This window comes from Vipera ursinii (assembly GCF_947247035.1).
Source record: "Vipera ursinii genome assembly, chromosome: 5".
In the NCBI taxonomy this organism is placed as follows: Eukaryota; Metazoa; Chordata; class Lepidosauria; order Squamata; family Viperidae; genus Vipera; species Vipera ursinii.
In genome coordinates this window covers 83058158-83078344 of record NC_139518.1, presented here as the reverse complement: position 1 = coordinate 83078344, position 20187 = coordinate 83058158, and the positions used below count along the sequence as shown (strand labels likewise).

Here is a 20187-nt window from a genome sequence, read left to right as displayed (position 1 = left end):
CCCACTGAGCCACCGCGTCCCTTAGATAGTATAGCACATGCCTAATTCCAAAATAATGAAGTAGAAAATGTGCTGACGAATTATATGCCATCAAATCATTGTCGACTCTTAGTAATTACATCTTGGGTGGGCACTCAATGCATTTTGATATGAAAATTTTGTCCCAGTACTCATCATTTGTTTGGTACTCAATGCACAAGCTAGAATTTGTCAGTGTTGGCTGCCTTGTGACTCACTACATCAGACATGCCTTTATTCAAGGCAGCTGCAATATATACAGATGTGAAAGCAGTCTCCCTCAAAAGGTTTTAAACAGAGGCAGAGGGAATCTACCAAAACAGCCCTCCAGGACTTAACTTATTCAGAGAGTTTCAACAAAGATGGGATGACTGTTAGAAAATGAGAGATGGAATGGGTGTTATGAATAGAGGCATTCCACACTGCAATATTTTCAGAAAAGTTTAAAATTTCTAAAACATCACAGATGAAGATGACACAGAGAGATTCACAATACTTAATAAAACGACTGAAGTCTAGAATGTAGAATAAGATTATACAGATCAATGTGGTAATCCTTCATTTTATTTGCATAAGCTCCCAACTAAGGTATTTTAGCCTTCTTGATTAAGTACGCTGTACCTGTATACAATTATGCAGATTAATAACATATATATATAAATAACATTTACATCTAGTAAATCTATCCAATTTTGTATTGCATTTATCTTTTGCTCTAAATATGAGACTGGATTAAGTGTTCCTTGAATACAATTATTCCAGATCATTCAGTAATGTATTCTTCTATTTTTGCACACCTTTCTTTCTATTGATGCCAGAGGGATAAACCAATTTCTCAAAAATGCTTTTGCTAGCATCATATATTGTACATAAGGAGACTTGAGAGAGTACGTTGATTTGAAAGAAGCTGTTTATTCCAGCTGGAATCCTCTTGTAAGAGCAAAAAATAATTGAATCCTACTTTTTGATCTGAAAATGTTTCTGTTTAGCCTTAAAATTATCAGATTATCATCTGCATCGGGAAGAGCTCCATATGTGCAATTAATTAAGAGTAAATTCAGTGGTGGGATTCAGCTGGTTTGCTGATTTTTCTATTACGCTTCTTTCTGCTTTATTAGGAAAAACAGTAAGAAATTCTATTCATTCACTTCAAGCAAAGCAAATTATAACATTAAGAGTAGAAGGGAAAAAAAAGAAAGTTCTAAAAAAAGAAAGTCCAGTAATTCTTTATAATTTAACGAATGACTAGTATGAGGGGAGATGACACAAAGAAATTTACTTAAGCTATACTAAACATTAAATAGAAATTAAAATATTTTCAAATGAATATTGTAATTTCATTTCAGAAAAGCATTCATTATGATGGAGCTCCCTCTTCAGGTCAAAAGAGAAAATTAAATTAATTGAAGAGAGCAGAAAGAAATTAGCATAACGGAGAATTTACAGGTAGTCCTTGATTCATGACCAGTTGCTTAGCAACCATAACCAAATGAAAAATGGGTGTTATGACAGTCAGGCCCTTCCATAGTCACAACCTTGGCAAACATGGCTGCATTTGCAGCATTCCATAATCAAATGATCATGTTTTACAAAGGTTTTGCTGAAAACCAGCACCTCTCTCTGATTTTTGGCAAAACTACACCCATAGAAGACCACCGAATTGATTGAACAACTGCTGTAAAAAAAGACCTGTTTTGCAACCATTTATAATATAACAGAGGAATAGAATCAAGATCATGTGAAGTATTAATACCACTTTACAATGCCTTGGTAAGGCCACACTTGGAATACTGCATCCAGTTTTGGTCACCACGATGTAAAAAAAGATGTTGAGACTCTAGAAAGAGTACAGAGAAGAGCAACAAAGTTGATTAGGGGACTGGAAGCTAAAATATATAAGGAATGGCTGCTGGAATTGGGTAGTCTAGTTTAATGAAGAGAAGGACGAGGGGGGACATGATAGCAGTGTTCCAATATCTCAGGGGCTGCCCCAAAGAAGAGGGAGTCAAGCTATTCTCCAAAGCGCCCAAAGGCAGGACAAGAAGCAACGGATGGAAACTAATCAAGGAGAGAAGCAACCTAGAACTAAGGAGAAACTTCCTGACAGTTAGAACAATTAACCAGTGGAACAACCTGCCTCCAGAAGCTGTGAATGCTCCAACACTGGGATCACCTTTTGTGACCTTCTTACAAGCCAAGTCAGTGGGGAAGCCAGATTCACTTAACCACCATGTCACTAACTTAACAACTGCCACGATTCGCTTAACAACTGTTTCACTTAGCAACCAAAATTTTGGGTTCAATTGTGGTCGTAAGACAAGGACTACCTATACTGAATAGATACGGAGTTGGTCTTCTGTCACCACATTTCATTCAACTAGTTTAAAACCTTTAATTGAAATTTAATTCATCAGGAAATATGATCCAACCAAACGGGGTTTTTGTCTTGCTTACTTGCCTGCCTCACAAAATCTCCTTTTTCTGAGTCAGGCCCTTGCACTTCACTATGGTTTACAGTGTGGAAGAAGCCCCCAACTCTATAAGGTTTCCTAATTTATATTCTTGGCCTTCCAGCTAAATGTTTAGGTAATCACAATGCTATAGATATTTATTTCAACAGTATAAGACAGACACAGCTAGGATACTTGATAAATATTGTTGAGAGGGACACTTAAATTTTCCTTCCACGGATTCTTTCATCATTTCATATTTTTGCATCAAAGCTTAATTGATGATTAAATGATTTATAGGGCCACACAACGTACTCCAGCACGTATGAATGGCTAGCAGTAGGTAAAGCTTTAAAAAAATAAACATAAGCAACAATATAAATCTTTCCTCTATAAATATTATTTTCTCAGTCGAAGGTTTTGACTGTTGGAATTGGTTTATCAAAACAGACTATGAAGTTTTGTTCTGTGCCTCTGTTGAATCTCATTACAACCACATATTGCTGCTTCCTCACTATATATTTCATCAAAGCTCACATTATTTGTAGATAGCAATTTGGTTATACTTTCACTCTAGATATTCCTCAAATGCCCTCTAACTTTTACAACTTTTCAACAATCTTAATAAAATGCAAAAAAAAACTTTCAATCTTTGGAGGAGGTAATTAAATCTGTCAGGGAATACCGTAATCATTTATTCGTCTTAGAAAATATTATGCTAGTTCTTCTTCTCATTTATTAAAAATCATTCCTATCTTCCGTGTACAAAATCAGTATTTTACACACACACACACACACACACACACACACACACACACACACACACACACACACGTTTCCTGAACTGTTGACAACAGACATCAACACTATCAACTACTTTACTGGCAACAGAGTTGTGCCAATATTCTGCTTTCCACAAATGGGATACTAGCTCGTTCTCAAGCTTTGTGATAAAAGATTTTGAGTGACCTCCCTCCAAATGTAACTAATGTAGCTGGCATGAGATAATATAACCCTTGCTTTTAAAAATTAAATTTTAATCTACCTATCAAGAGATTCTCACAATTGCCTGCAGCTAGCTTGTACAGAGAAAGGGAAGACTAGTGAGTTTTGAAAGTGGTTCCATTTTCCCCATGTAAGTTTGTTTGTTTGTTTTTTAAAAAAATGCCCTAAGCTGTTCAGACATTCATGGGAATGAGACCTGTTTGGGAACCTCTGGCTTAAATGAAAACAATAAAAGTGGTACGTTGCTGAGGGACATAGCAGTATTCTACACTGCAAAGAACTCTATTAGAAAAGGAAAGATACAGCAAAACCTCAACTTGGCTAAAAGGCAAAGTAACAATGTGATCCCAACAGTAAGAAGGTTCAATCTAAAATTAAATATATATATATATCTTACAGAAGTCTCCCCCCAAGTAATTTTTCTTTTGCTTGGATTCACATCTTACCTGTCATACATTTGTGAGGCTGTGAGAAGCTAAGATTATCACATTGCTGATAATATTTGATACTAGCATGCATGTGCGGGGGAACCTTTACCTTTACCTTAATTTTATTTATCTATTATTAATTTACTTGCCACCCATCTCTCCCCAAAGAGACTCTTTTATAGGTAGTCCTTGACTTACGATCACAATTGAGCCCAACATTTATGTTGCTAACTGAGGCGCTTGTTAGGTGAGTTTTGCCACATTTTACCACCTCTCTTGCCACATTTGTTAAGTGAATCACTACAGTTGTTAAATTAGTAAAAAGTTTGTTAAATAAATCTGAAAACCACACTGACTTTGGTTGCAGAAGGTGATCGCATGAATCCAGAAATCTGCAATCATCATAAATACGAATCAGTTGTCGAGCATCTGAATTCTTCTCACATGACCACGGGGACGCTGTAATGGTCGTATGAAAATCGGTCATGTCACTTTTTTCGGTGCCGTTGTAACTTCAAGTGGTCACTAAATGAACCACTGTATGTTCAGGACTATCTATATTTTGATAATTACTGATCTACTGTCAATCTATAACATTATATTCATGGTCACTGAGAAAAAAATATGTAACACACAGAATAAATACATTTTTAAAGTCCTAACATTTGGAAAAGGAATAGCAACCACGGAGGCACCTCCTCGTTCTTGTTACCCTCAGAAATGCACACCTACCTCTCAGCTGGCTAAAAGTGATAATGAATTTGCTGGTTACAAACTTCAGCTCATTATTGGCCAACGTGATGAGATGTATGCCTTCAGCCACCTGCCTCATGACTTTATAAAGGGCGATGGGAAATGTCATCAATTTGCAATCTGCCAAATCTAAAGAAAAACAGCAAAGGAGGAAAGGAAGGGTGAGAGGAGAAATATTGAGTTTTCCAGAACAAAATAAGTTGCGTTCTGATGCATCCAATTTTTATTAGTTGTCTGTCCGTGAGGATTAGGTACTTGCAGTAGAAGAATCAGGAGCAGATGCACTTAAGGTAACTTTGAAATAAAGTCTATTTTGATAAGATAGGATGGAGTGTTGCAACAGACTAGAATATCAAAATAATAGTGCTGCCAGGAGGTTATAATGCTGTGAAAATCCTATCACTTAATTATGTTTTTCTTATCAGTTAGATATGAACCCTATTCACTGACAAACATAGCATGCAGGTAAGAAATGAAAAATGAATTATTGACAAGATAAACGCAGGTAGGTAGCTATTGTCTCCAATTCAGTTCAGAAATCAGTAAAAAGTCCACCCCATCTTTGCTCTGGATTCTTCTATCTCATCTCTCTGAAGGCCTTGCTTGCCCTTCAAAAATACTTAAAGTTCAGTAAATGTAGGAATAATATTCCTTCAGCAAAGGAATATATAATGAGCACATTTTCTTCCTACTCTTGGTAAAAGTGTTTTTTGCTCTTTTGAAGCGAACTTGCTCTCATCTATACGTGAGAAGAACACTCAAGTAACTCCTCCCTATTCTACGTTAATCTAGCCAGCATGTAGAAGAAACACAGGGGGAAAAAGCTATGGAATTGACTCAGTCTTCCATCCTTCCAAGGTTGGTAAAATGAGGACCCGCGATTGTTGGGGGCAATATGCTGACACTGTAAACCGCTCGTGCCAACCTGGCACTCAGATAAATCGGCCATTAACAGAGTATATAGAGATAAACAACATCTACACACCGTTCAAAAGAGACAGTCAAAATGCCCAAAAGGAAGCCAAAAGACCACAGAACTTCCTCACAAGCAATCAACATCCATATGAGTAGAAATTAACACGAAGACCAACACTAGACTGACAATCAAAAAGTAAACAATGCCACAATCAAGGAACTACCAATACAGACAAACAAGCCAACTGTAAACAGTAGTGTAATCAAGGAATCACCCATACTTCCAAGGCAAGCCACTGGTACAGTATATAAAAATAAAAGCAAACCCTTTAAGCACTGGGGAAGTTACCTAGTTTGGTAATGAAATGTCTGCAAGAAAACCACCAAGCTCACAGAGCACCGAGGATCCCCCAGTGATTTCCTGTTTCTACAATACTTAGTACTGTACTATTTCACCACCAAGAAGTAGAATTCAGAGTTCTTCTTAGAGCCATCTTAAAAGAGAGAGGTTGGCTACATAGTCTTAGTTAGTAGTAGATAGCAGAAACATAGAAACATCAACTCAAAATCAAATTGTTCATGTGCCAAATAAATGAAAAGAAAGTGTTATTTCATTAAAAGTGAATTAGGTGAGTCTAAACAAACTAGATGGGACGCGGTGGCTCAGAGGGTTAGGATGCTGAGCTTGTCGATCAGAAGGTCGGCAGTTTGGCGGGTTGAATACCAAGTGCCGCGTAACAGAGTGAGCGCCTGTTACTCGTCCCAGCTTCTGCCAACCTAGCAGTTCGAAAGCACGTAAAAATGCAAGTAGAAAAATAGGGACCACTACAGTGGGAAGGTAACAGCGTTCCGTGCGCCTTTGGCGTCTAGTCATGTCGGCCACATGACCACGGAGACGTCCTCGGACAAGCACTGGCTCTTCGGCTTTGAAACGGAGATGAGCACCGGCCTCTAGAGTCGGAAATGACTAGCACGCATGTGTGGGGGAACCTTTACCTTTAAACAAACTAGTGGAGCACATTTTATTGTGAGAATAATCTTCTGAAGATGCTAACAAATGGAGCAGTATGGAAGAGAGGGAATAGTTTTTATAGCCTCAAAACTGACTTCTCTAGCAACACTATGCCCTTCAGAAACGCTGCGTTAATCACAATATAAGATCACAGGTTTTTATTTACGTATTAAATTTATATGCCCTTCATACCCCATGTATCATGGGATAAACATATATTTAATGTTTAAATAAATTAATGTTATTATTATTAATAGAACATAAAGGTAAAGGTTCCCCCGCACATGCGTGCTAGTCGTTTCCAACTGTAGGGGCCGGTGCTCATGTCCATTTCAAAGCCAAAGAGCCGATGTCCGAGGACGTCTCTGTGATCATGTGGCCGGCATGACTAGACGCCAAAGGCGTACGGAACACTGTTACCTTCCCACCATAGTTGTCCCTATTTTTCTACTTGCATTTTTATGTGCTTTCGAACTGCTAGGTTGGCAGAAGCTGGGACGAGGAACAGGTGCTCACTCTGCTACGCGGCACTCGGGATTCAACCTGCCAAACTGCCGACCATTTGATCGACAAGCTCAGCGTCCTAACCCACTGAGCCACTGCGTCCCTTAATAGAACATACACACTGCTAAAATGAAGAAAAAACTTGTACAAAATATATAACCTAAAACACAATGCACACCCACACACATAAAATATCAGTCAGTTTTCAAGTCTCATCATGGGCAGAAGTTACCTGGGACATCTGATGAATGAACTTCACAAGGACTTAGATGAGGGCAAGTACTTTTCTGAGACCCACAGATTCTCAAAGGGATGTGGTGGCTCAGTGGGTTAGGACACTGAGCTTGCCAATTTTAAGAGGTGTGGACTTCAATTCCCAGAATTCCCCAACCAGTCATGCTTCTGGGAATTGAAGCCCACACCTCTTAAAGTTGCCATGATTGGGACATCCTGACTTATAACAATTAGAAGTTGGAGTTCATCCATGATAATTTCAGTCCAGAATCACTAGCTCAGTGCTTTCTCCCCTGCCATGTTCTTCAGAGCCTTTATGAATCTGAAAATATGTGCATCTTTATTACTAAAAACATATTTGATTCCTTTTCAAGCAGAAAATATTTTGCTTTAGCACAAAATGTCGTGATCGCAGCCCCTGCCCCCCCCAAACATCTGATTAAGGTCCCTTTTCATTCATAATGTTGCTTGCCTTTGCAAGCATATCTCTAGCAGATCTTGTTTGATCTCAAAAAAAAAAAATGAGAAGGGCTGGATCTGATTAGTATTTGGATGGAAAAACCAAGAGGAAACCCACAAATAAGGCTAGACTGAGATAGCCCTCATTTTTCCTCCACAAGGCAGCAATGGCAAACACCTGTACCAGGGGTCTTCAAACTTGGCCCTTTTATGACTTGTGGACTTCAACTCCCAGAATTCCTCAGCGCTGGCTTAGGAATTCTGGGAGTTGAAGTCCACGAGTCATAAAAGAGCCAAGGTTGCCTACCCCTGCCCTAGAATGATAAATGAGACTGTGTTCCTCCCTATGAATAAAAACTAATGAACGGTGCTCAGTTATGTTCACGGTGCCAGCTCTCATTTTAGCATCAATGGGCTCAATACAGTATCTTTTATCTTCTCTGCACACAACAAATTGACTCTCAATCACAATTTGGTCCTAGCAATTTCAGGAAAAGCACATTGAGCTTTGGGTTCCTGATCTTAAGAACCAGATCTTAGAAGAGGATTGTTGGCTGTACAGTCAAAGAAATGAATTCAAAGAACAGATTAGAAACAGAATTCTTAGAAGCCCAGATGGGCTTTTAGAGAAACAAATGTAGAAACACTTGGAAAATCTGTGATGTTTGATCATGATCCACAGTTGGACAATCCCTGTAGTAAGCCATAACAAATAAACACTGATGAAATATCACTGGGATAAGTAAACCCAGTTAGCTACTATTTCCTATACAATAGCTTTAATCTTCAACTATCTATATTTATATCTATATAATTTCTAGATATATTTTTTTTAATTCACACACTGTGACTTAGTATACATCCACTTAGCTTTTATTTTAGTCACCTGTAAATGTACAGGTCTAGTAAATGAACTAGACCTGAAAAACAGTACTGTTTAAAATATTTCCTACAGAATAGCTTTAACATTCAACAGTGCTCATAGAAGTATAACATTTAGTGATTCTTATCTACATTTTTAATTCAGATCACTTGTGGTTCTTAGTGCATAGCTCTCCTCTGCTAATATATGGAACCCTATGTCATATTATAAATTATTACATGATCTTCTGTTTATATCACTTAATTTTCTGTTTGAATAGGCTACGTTTTATATATTCCATTTTCTCTGAGCTTAACTGTTTTCCTGTTTTATTTGTAAGCTCTGTAATATCATCAGGGAAGAGGGTGTGTGTGTGAAGTTTGCTGGTTGGGAAATGCAAAGTGCAGGGGTCTTCAAACTTGGCAGCCAGAACTGGCTGAGGAATTCTGGGAGTTGAAGTCCGCAAGTCTTAAAGTTGCCAAATTTGAAGACCCCTGGCATAGTGGCTTTGGGTTGTCTTTTAAATGACAGAGATGGAGTGTATCTCTTGGCATCTGTTGATAGCCAATTTGTCAAAATGTCAAATTCCTTAGCAACTTTGCTTTTGTTTTGCTCTAAATCAGGGGTGTCAAACTCAATTTCATTGAGGGCCACATCAGCATTGCAGTTGCCCTCAGGGGGCCGGGTGGGTGTGGCCTGGGTGGGCGTGGCCTACTGGGTGGGCGGGCGTGGCTAGAGTGTGTATGGCCTACTGGGTGGGCGTGGCCAGCTCTACATCGTTCGCCTCAAGGGTGCCTATGGGGGTCTGGGCAGGAGTGGGACAGATCTGAGGGTCTCTGGCAGGAGGAGGGTCTCTGGGCCAGGGCCAAGGCAGTGGGGGCCATTCCCTCACTGTTTCCAGGATGGCTTCGCGGGCCACATGAAACCACTTCGCGGGCCGGATCCGGCCCCCGGGCCTTGTGTTTGACATGTCTGCTCTAAATAGACGTACTTTCCCAGCTGAAATTGGGAAATTTATGCTGTATAATCCTGGAGACTTCAACTGAATTAACACTGACTGCTGATCACGCAGCACCAGAGATCAGCCAGCTGAATTCAATTTGTTTCAAAATCTAATGGAAAAGTGCAGCTAACACTCCCCAGATCCATTCTCACCCAGTGCTGCAGTTAATAATTTTAAGTAGAACAATGGAAGAATTCAGAGGTGTTAGAAGAGAAAGGGCTTATACAAGAATATAATTTGCAAAGCTCGGTTTCCAGGTGTTTCTCCTTTTCTGATGCCCAATTCTTTGCAAAACAATTATCTATTATTTAATGTTGGAGTCATGAGCCACCACATTATGCTGTAGTGACCTGGCAGGATGAGGGAACTGTGGTTTCTGTTCCTGCTGGTTAGGAACATTAGAACAGATTGCGTGCTTCTTTTAAGCTAAATGGATTCTGCTTGCCTTCATACAGTAGATATGTTTCAACCCTTTGAGGTAGACCAGGTCAAGAAACTGACTCCACAATAAATATTGGAAAATTACTTTATTGATGTAAAAAGGTAAAGGTTCCCCTGCACATGCGTGCTAGTCGTTTCTGACTCTAGGGACCGGTGCTCATCTCCGTTTCAAAGCCGAAGAGCCAGCGCTTGTCCAAGGACGTCTCCATGGTCATGTGGCTGGCATGACTAGACGCCAAAGGTGCACGGAACGCTGTTACCTTCCCACCGTAGTGGTCCCTATTTTTCTACTTGCATTTTGATGTGCTTTCGAACTGCTAGGTTGGCAGAAGCTGGGACGAGTAACAGGCGCTCACTCTGTTAACGCAGCACTCGAGATTTGACCCGCCAAAGTGCCGACCTTCTGATCGACAAGCTCAGCGTCCTAACCCACTGAGCCACCGTGTCCCTACATTTATTGATGTAGACTACAGTAATAAGAGGGACGCGGTGGCTCAGTGGGTTAGGACGCTGAACTTGTCGATTGGAAGGTCGGCAGTTTGGCGGGTCGAATCCCGAGTGCCGCGGAACAGAGTGAGCGCCTGTTACTCGTCCCAGCTTCTGCCCACCTAGCAGTTCGAAAGCACGTAAAAATGCAAGTAGAAAAATAGGGACCACTACGGTGGGAAGGTAACAGCGTTCCGTGCGCCTTTGGCGTCTAGTCATGCCGGCCACATGACCACGGAGACGTCCTCGGACAAGCGCTGGCTCTTCGGCTATGAAACGGAGATGAGCACCGGCCCCTAGAGTCGGAAACGACTAGCACGCATGTGCGGGGGAACCTTTACCTTTACCTTTACAGTAATAAGACTCTTGAAAGCCTGTTAGAGTTTCTCTTCCTTCCTTCTCTTACACCAGAGAGTCAAGCGAGGTGGGGTCACTTTAAGTTTCCTTCAGTTTCTTTGTAAATTTCTTCTTCCATTCCCAGGGTTAATCCATGCTTTACTAACACTCTATGCATGCCTTCTCCAGAATCACCTCTCTGACTCTCTTCTTGAGAAAATCAAGGGGGTGATAAAAGGGTTAGATTGGCAAGTTAGAAATCAGAGAGTCACAGGTTACAGCAGAGGTCCCCAACCTTTTGGGCACCAGGGACCGGTTCCGTGGAGAGAGGTTTTTCCGTGGACCGGAGGGTACATGGTCTTGTGTGCTGCCTGCATCCAGTGGATGGGGCTTTGCTTGTTTGTGCGGCCCGGTTGCTGGCATGCCGTGGCCCAGTACCGGTCCATGGACCAGGGGTTGGGGATTCCTGAGCTAGAGAGAATATTACGTAGAAAGCATTCAACTGCTTCCCAATACACCAGCAAGAGATTGGTGCAGTAACTCAGGAAAAGGCCTAGATTTTAAATTCTGGAGCATATACATAAGTTGCCTTGTGCTGGAACTTGAAAAAGGGACAGAAACTAATCCAAACAAGCCCAGTGTTCTTCTACCAATAATACTAATTATCGCTTTACTGTTACAATGCAAAACAAGAAAATAATTTTTGCTTATACTTCTGCTATATAGTAATTTTATGTCCTTAGGATGCTGAGCTTGTCGATCAGATGGTCAGCAGTTTGGCGGGTCGAATCCCGAGTGCCGCGTAACAGTGAGCGCCTGTTACTCGTCCCAGCTTCTGCCAACCTAGCAGTTCGAAAGCATGTAAAAATGCAAGTAGAAAAATAGGGACCACTACGGTGTGGAGGTAACAGCGTTCTGTGCGCCTTTGGCGTCTAGTCATTCCGGCCACATGACCACGGAGACATCCTCGGACAAGCGCTGGCTCTTCGGCTTTGAAACGGAGATGAGCACCGGCCCCTAGAGTTGGAGACGACTAGCACGCATGTGCGGGGGAACCTTTGTGTACGTAATTACAAGCTCAACTTTTAAAAAGTACACATTTCTTTACAGAGCTTCCTTGAAGCTCCTTAATTATTTTAATCTCTTTTACGGCTCTTATACATATAGTTGCTAAACGTAATTAACTGGGCTCTGTTAATTTTTTCTCTGGGAAGCTTTGCTTTACTTTTTGCTTTTGCTTTTGCTTTTTTTTAGAATTAGGTGTGATATTGGAAGAAGTGCCCTCTGCCCTTTATCAGTGGGGATGGAAAGATTCCCCTTGTTGCGAGTGTGGAGCTGATAAGCAAACTATTAAATATATTGTGCAATATTGCCCCAAAAGTGCATTCTCTGGTTCCCTACCCTAGAAGATCTGCACAAAGCAACATCAGAGGCAATCTCCTGGATAGCTGAACTGGACATCCAGTTCTGAGTCTACTGTGATACCCCCATAGAAGTTTAATTTAGCATTACATCGACTGTGTGTGTTTGTCTACTTCTCTTCTGTCATGTTCTCATCATACACTAAATAATAATAATAATAATAATTTGCTTTATCTAGGCTTCCTGCACCTAGCCTTTCCTATATTAAAGGGAAAAGGAGGAGCAGGAGCAGAAGGAAGAGAGAGAAAAAAATCTGTTTTTCTAAGCCCTCTTGGAAAGCGAGCAGCTGAATTGATCCACTGCGCTCTGCTGCTTCGTTACTTATCCATCCTCAACAGCATCTTTCTCCCACTGTTCAATATTTCACCGGCTAATGTGTGTGGCTGTGGCTGGAGTCATCAATAACACCTCTGTCTTTTTTTACCCAACACCACTGCCTGTTTTCTTTCAGTAACATCAGCCACTCAGCTCCCTGTACTGTAGGCAGAATCCATCTGTCGTTCTCTTGGCTGTTTGTGGTATTCCTAGGAATCTTCTTCAACGCCAAAGTTCAAAGCATCAATACCCTTTTCTATCGTGTTTCTCCCAAGTCCAACTTTCAGTGTCAGGTTTTAACCTGCACACACGCGGGCGCGCACACGCTTAATTTTGTGCACTTGCCTTGGTCACCATAAGCACTCGTTTTATTACCGTGTTTCTGTTTTCCCTTCCAATCTGAATCTTCATCTGATGACCATTCTCTTCTTGCTTGTTACATATTTGCTTGGGGCCCTCCAAAGTGGCAGCTCAGGCAAAGAAACGTGTGCAATTATTTATGGTTTTGCAAATGCTTCAGCGTTGCCGTTGGACGTTTTCCCATAACGTGATCTGAGCAGCTCGTGGGCAGAGACATTGACTGAACCACCTGTCACGAGATTTACCCTGGCATTTATCTTCCTACATATCGGTTTTATTCCAGAGCTACAGAAAACAGGGATTTCCTTTCTTTTTCAACCTTTCTTGGGAAGGAATAGGAAGGAAATATACTGCTCAAAAAAATAAAGGGAACACTTAAACAACACAATGTACTGTATTTAATAGTAGGATGTCTTATCTTGTGTTCCCTTTATTTTTTTGAGCAGTATATATTTGGATATCAGAACTTTACGAAATCTGCACGGTTGGTAATTACAACTCCAACGTTCATCACAAAGATAAACAGATTTAATAACTCTTCGCCCCCTATACAGTAAGTTAAGCATTACACATCCCATCCTTTATAAAAAAAAATCCATAAAACATTTTTCTATCATTTCAAGTTACTACAAAACTTCGTTGTACCAATAAGCACATTGTCCAACCCATTCTAATATCAATTCACTGCAAGGAGCCTCTATGAATTTTACTCCACTAGTTGTTGCTGACTATTGCGGGGGTGGTGCTCATCTCCATTTTAAGGCCATTGAGCCAGTGCTGTCCGAAGACATTTCCACGGTCACATGGCCAGCATGACGCAACAGAGTGCTGTTACCTTCCCACTGAAATGGTACCTATTTATCTACTTGCATTTGCATGCTTTCGAACTGCTAGGTTGGCAGGAGATAGGGAGACAAGGGGAGCTCACCCTGTCGCACGGTGCTCGGTGCTCGAACGCGGGCTGCTAGGTTTCCAGCCAACAAGCCCAATATCTTAACTACTGAGTCACCATGCCGTCCCTATCAATTAAAGAGCCTTGGTGGAGCAGTGGGCTAATGCCTCCTTAAGTAACACCAGCTGCCTGCAATTAGTGCAGGTTCAAGTCCCACCAGGCTCAAGGTTGACTCAGCCTTCCATCCTTCCCAGGTAGGTAAAATGAGGACCCAGATTGTTGGGGGCAATAAGCTGACTTTGTAATAATGCCGCTTGGGGGGGGGGCAAAGCCCTAATAAGCAGGCATATACATAGAATGAAGGCTGTTGCTAAGCACATTGATTTGTGCTTAGATTGTAAGCCACCCTGAGTCTTCAGAGAAGGGCGGGATATAAATGGGATTAAAAAAAAATTACTATAGTCCTCTGTATAATTGCAATATGGACTCAGAAGCCTTTTTCTTCTCTCTACCATCTCAGAAAGGCTTCTGATATTTTTATGATTCCATAGACAAAGTACATCAATTAAGCTAGCTAATTAATTATGCAGCGATCCAGACTGCCTGAATTCCATGAGGGGAATTCAGTGTCTCTAGTAGTGCCCTGGGTCTTTGGAGTAACGTTAGCTGCCCTTTCAGTAGTAAACATTGAATACTTCAGAATATAGGTCAGTGATGGCGAACCTTTTAGAGACCGAGTGCCCAAACTGCAACCCAAAACCCATTTATGTATGGGTAGGTACTGGGTGGGTGTGGCCTATTGGGTGGGCGTGGCTGCAGTGGTAACGGCAGACTGGGTGGGACTAAAAAGTTCAATCAATCAATTCCAACTTTGTGAGATTTTTTTTTTCCCCAGGAGAAGTTGAAATTGATTGATTGAACGAACCTTTTTTTTTCTTTTTGCACACAGCAGCAGAAGCCTAGGGCGAAAAGCTTTTATAAAACACAGCTGAAGGCCTAGGACTGGGGTGACGGCACACGTGCCCACAGAGAGGGCTCTGCGTGCCACCTGTGGCATGCGTGCCATAGGTTCGCCACCATGGATATAGGTAATCCCTGACTTGTAGCCATTCATTTAGCAAAGCTGCAGCGGCAGTGGGAAAAAAAGTGACTTATGAACGGTCTTTGCACGTACACACGTTGCAGCATCCCCACGGTCATGTGATCAAAATTTGGGTGCTTGGCAACTGGCATGTATTTAGAACAGTTGCAGCATCCTGGGATCACACGGTTGCCATTTACAATCTTCCCAAATGGCTTCCGACAAAAAAACTCAAGGGAGGAAGCCAGATTTGCTTAACCACCGCGTGAGTCACTTAAGAAACATGGCAAAAAAAAGGTCATTAAACTGAGCCCAACTCGCTTAATAACCACCTTGCTTAGTAACAGAAATTGTGGTCCGAATAGTGGTCATAAGTCAAGGACTACTCTACTTAAGGATGCTTTCAGTGGTAATCCTACAAGGGTTTTGCTTCCTTATGGTGTTCATTTTGGGCGGTGGGCTCACCAGCTGTTTCTCAAGAGTAAAAGTGAGAGGATGCTTTGACTTTGAATAATTTTGACTGGCTCCTCAACTAAATCTAAGATTTGCCCAGAACATTCTCTCTCTCTCTCTCTCTCTCTCTCTCTCTCTCTCTCTCTCTCTCTCTCTCTCTGTGTGTGTGTGTGCGTGTGTGTGTGAGAGAGAGAAAGAGAACCTATTATGTTATGCAATGAAGAAAACTTTGAAAGTGCTCATAATCCTTACATTTCTAAATGAAATATTCAATAGAAAAATATCAAAAAGCAGAGAGACTAGGATATAATTGCATCTTCAAGCCAGCTTCAATGTTGGTATTTTTCTTGCCCAAGTTTACAATATGCTTCCTGATTTACTGGGAAACTACTCCACCTTCTGGAGTTCCAAGCAGAATAACTCCTGTTTGTTTTCAATCAACTCTGAGAGCAACTAATTCTGTAGCACTTTTGAAGCTTACAAAGGAGGGGATCTAAAGACTCGTTTTGAAAGTATTGGCCATCTCTCAAATCAGTTCATTTAACAAGCATTTGAAATTATGACGGCATTGAACGAAGGGACTTGCGACTGGTACCCAAAGTTACGAATGTTGCAGCACCTCTGCAGTCATGTGATTGCGACCAGAGCTCTTGGCAACCAATTCACACTTAGAACAGGTTGACAAGCTCTCCATGATCGTGTGTGGTTGCCATTTGCAATTTTAACTGCTGGCTTTCTCAGAAAATGAACAGGGAAACACTAAGGAGCGGCAGAGGTTGAGGACCTGGCTCACATCCTATTTCACTGCTGCCCGTATAAGAGGGTGAGAGACAGGCACCTTGGCCTATACACTAAACGAATGACTCATTGGGACCCCCATATCAAAATAACCTATCTTATGTGCAGCCAGAATTTGAAAATTACATTTAACACAGCACAGCACCTGAGCAAAATGGTTCGGCTGAGATCGGCATATGTGAGACTGATTGGGGTAAACGGTAGGGGTGATAGTGAAATATAATTTTATCATATTTTATCTATCTATATCTTAAATTGCCATATATGATTCCAATTTCATTGTAAAAATGTATTTTATCCCAAAATTTCATTTTAAATTGAATTTTATTTCTATTTTATCCTAAATTATAGTTTAACTAATTCCATTCTAAATTGCTTTTACTGCATTTTAGTATAACATGTGTTTGGAACTCTGCGCCTTGATATGGCCCACGGGCTAATCAGTAAGGATTATTATTATTATCTGCTCTCCTTGGGAGATTTCTCCACAGTGTGCACCACCTTCCTTTCACATTGTGGACTAGAAAGATTTCCTACCCTTCTGTCACCTAAGGGGGAGGGGAGCCGGCATGCCAGACCGGAGAAAGAAGTTGGGGTTCATCAGGATCCGGGGCTTCGCTTCTCCAGCCCAGCCTGCCTGTTCTGTGCCCAGAGGGGAACTGCCTGCCCTTTTTCAGCAACCAGCTCTTTCACTTCATTCATGGTGGCCGTCGAATGAGGTGGTCATATGGCTGCCTGCCTTAATAACTGCAATGACTATGTGGGACAATTCTACGTGGGACAAATGTCACGTCAATTAAAAAACAGGATCCACGAATCCTGGCTGGCGGTCAAACACCACAATCCCAAATCCTTAATCTCTACCCACACTGACACCAAACAAGACCAATTGGATTGGAGCAACACCAAAATCATCGGCCACGCTACCACCCGCCACGCTCGTGAAGTTCATCGAAGCCTGGCCCTCCACAAGCAATTCCATGAAAAGACACGCCGACCTACAACCAAGCCTACGAACCCCTCAGAATCCAAATCAACTGCCCAGCCAACCAGAGACAGCACTGACCCTCAACCATCCCACGCAAGACTCCCACAACCAGCGGTTCACCTCCCAATGACCCTCACCTGATTTAACCTATCACAAGACCCAGCACAAGACCCTCACTTGACACACCCACACCTGACCCACCACAAGATCTACTGACCACCTACTGACCAGAAACAGAAGAAAATTGACACTGACATCCCCCCTAAACTCCACTGAAGATGTCACCTAGCCTGGTAACCCACATGCTTGGAGGATGAACCTTCACCCTCCTCCTACACCCGAGCTACAGGTATCCGCCACTGTTGCAGTGAGTTAATGTTGTAATAGGTAGACTCCAATATAGTCATAAGTCGAGGATGACCCCTCGCAAATCTGAAATACAAGTAGTCCTCAACCTATGACCACAATTGGGACTGAAGCGTTAGTCACTAAGCGATGCAATCATAAAGCAAGGTGTCAGGAGAATGCCTCACTTAGTGACCACAATGCCAGCACTCATTAATCCCCATTGTTAAACGAGAATTGTAGATTGTGAAGCAGAAGATGTCCCAGATAGGGCGTGCAGGGGTGCCTTTGGGGGTGGGGCAGTCCAGGCTGCACACAATTTGGAGGGAGGGCCGCTGCAGTACTGCACAAAGACTCAGCCACTCCGGGGAACCTCAGCTACCGCAGCCTGGCCCAGCAGTGCAGCACAAAGCTACCACACCCAGGAAACCTCACCGCTCCCCCCATCTGACCAAGGCAGTTCCCTGCATTGTCTATCTCTTCCCACCCCTTCTAACCCCTTTTGGTTGCCCTACACAGTGGCACCCATCAGTGGCAGTGCTGGCACTGAGGCTGAAATAATCCCAACCCACTGACCCACACCCAGTGGTGGGATTCAGCCAGTTCGCACCACTTTGGCAGAACCGGTAGCTAATTTTTTTCTTTCCCAGGCTCAGAATGGACTTCTGGAAGTGGCATCCACGCAGAGAACCGGTTGTTCTCATATTTGAATCCCACCACTGCCCACATCTCTACTTCAATCCCAGAGCCTCTGTTGCTGCCAAGCGCTGCTGTGCAGGGGGGTCAAAAGGGCATAGATCAGGCGGGGAGGGAGATGGAGGGGAGAGATGCAGTGTCCCAGGAATCATAAGCGTGGGCAGGCTGCCAAACCCCCAAATTTTGATCGTGTGTCTTTGGGGGCCCTGCAACAGCCGTAACTTCAGGCACAGAGGAACAATTGGTTATAAATTGAGGACAACCAGTATAACCAAGTGAACGTATTAGACATATTAATTTACATTTCTAGACAGTCATACCCGACTTAAAAATAGCACTCGGTTGGCTATATTCCCAGCAATTAGTATTCAGAGATACACTGCTAAATGGGATACTATCCAAACTGTATATTACTTTGAATTCAATTCCAAAAAAGATGCTTTAGAACATTGGGGGGGTGGGGGGGTGGAACATAGTACTTGCCTACAATTCTTTAAAAACAGATGTGCTTTTTCCCCAGATGTCAGCTCTGATCATTTAAGAAGCCATAAAATTGATAAAACATTCACAACTTAATGGTTAATTTCCTTCAGTAATTTAGGATCATTTTTTAAATTCTGCAGAATCTATTGGTAAAAGATAATATTATTATGGTAGGTTGCACGGACATTTAGACTGGATTTGGCATTTTAATCCACCTATTGAATTTTCATTATTTATCATTCAATAAACGTGCATGTTGCTTGATTCTTAAATGACTCTGGGTAGCTCAGTCAAATAAGTTACAATAAAATAAATACAAATTAAAAATAAAAATAAAGATTACAGATTCTCACAGCCCATCCTACCTCTAAAATAAATTGTGGAGATAAAAGAGATATCCGAGGAAGTGACAGCGAAAGCACTATATAAAATAAATAAGCACATAAGAAAAATCCTACTGAATTGGGCCAAGGAAACATCCAGGCATTAGCCAAATATATTAATTTAAAAAGCTCACAAACATGGATAGGAGGGTGATGGTCCATCACAACTTTGAGTGGTCATAGGCAAGGACTACCTATAGTTAGAATGGTTATTTATAATTACTGGTTTGTTTAACCAGAGTTGAATTAAAGGTTGTTTATTCAACACGCTAAACCACCTGCACTGGTCTGCAAATCATGAGATGAATTTACCACCCATATTAAGCCAAAATATAACAAAAGTCATTATAGCTTAGCATCCTCTCTGGTTTAAGCAACAGTAATGTACCTGGACTTTTAGTTTAAAATCTCCATTTTCTATTAGTTAGTACACTAAATTCTTAGCTATTCCTACACCCCAATGATGTAGAAGTCCTGGGCAAGTGTCTGAAATTAATAAGGACCTGGTGCAGATCTGAATAAAACAAGCTGAGATCAATACCCACGATGAATGAGTTCCTAGTGGTGAGTAGACTTCTGCGCACCCCTATAATACTATCTTGACCCAGGAAATGGCTGTGCAGTTCTCACAGATGGTCTGTGACATCAGTACTCATGCGTGACCACCAATTAGACCAGGGGTCTCCAAACTTGGCCGCTTGAGGACTTGTGGACTTCAACTCCCAGAATTCCACAGCCAGCATGGCTGGCTGAGGAATTCTGGGAACTGAAGTCCACAAGTCTTCAAGCGGTCAAGATTGGAGACCCCTCAATTAGACTATTGTGACATACTTTATATATATTTATATATATATTTATTATATTTTTATACCACCCTTCTCCCGAAGGACTCAGGGTGGTGTACAGGACAATAAATATAAAAATGAAATACAAAAGTTAAAAAACGATTAAATATTATGCCCAAGTTTAAAACAGTAATTAAAAACATATTAAAACCCCAACCCTAACCCATCAAACCAGGTCAGACTGCTCGAATAAATAAGTTTTTAGATCGTGCCGGAAGGA

At 41.6% G+C, this 20187-nt stretch overlaps 1 protein-coding gene across 1 annotated transcript in view; it reads right to left on the bottom strand.

Moving 5' to 3' along the window:
• Nucleotides 1–20187, bottom strand: part of LRRC20 (leucine rich repeat containing 20) — a 77189-nt gene that overhangs the window by 50149 nt on the left and 6853 nt on the right. The window contains exon 3 of the mRNA XM_083364835.1: nucleotides 4634–4783. Within this exon, the coding sequence (XP_083220961.1) occupies nucleotides 4634–4783 (150 nt within the window). The remainder of the gene's footprint in view (nucleotides 1–4633; nucleotides 4784–20187) is intronic.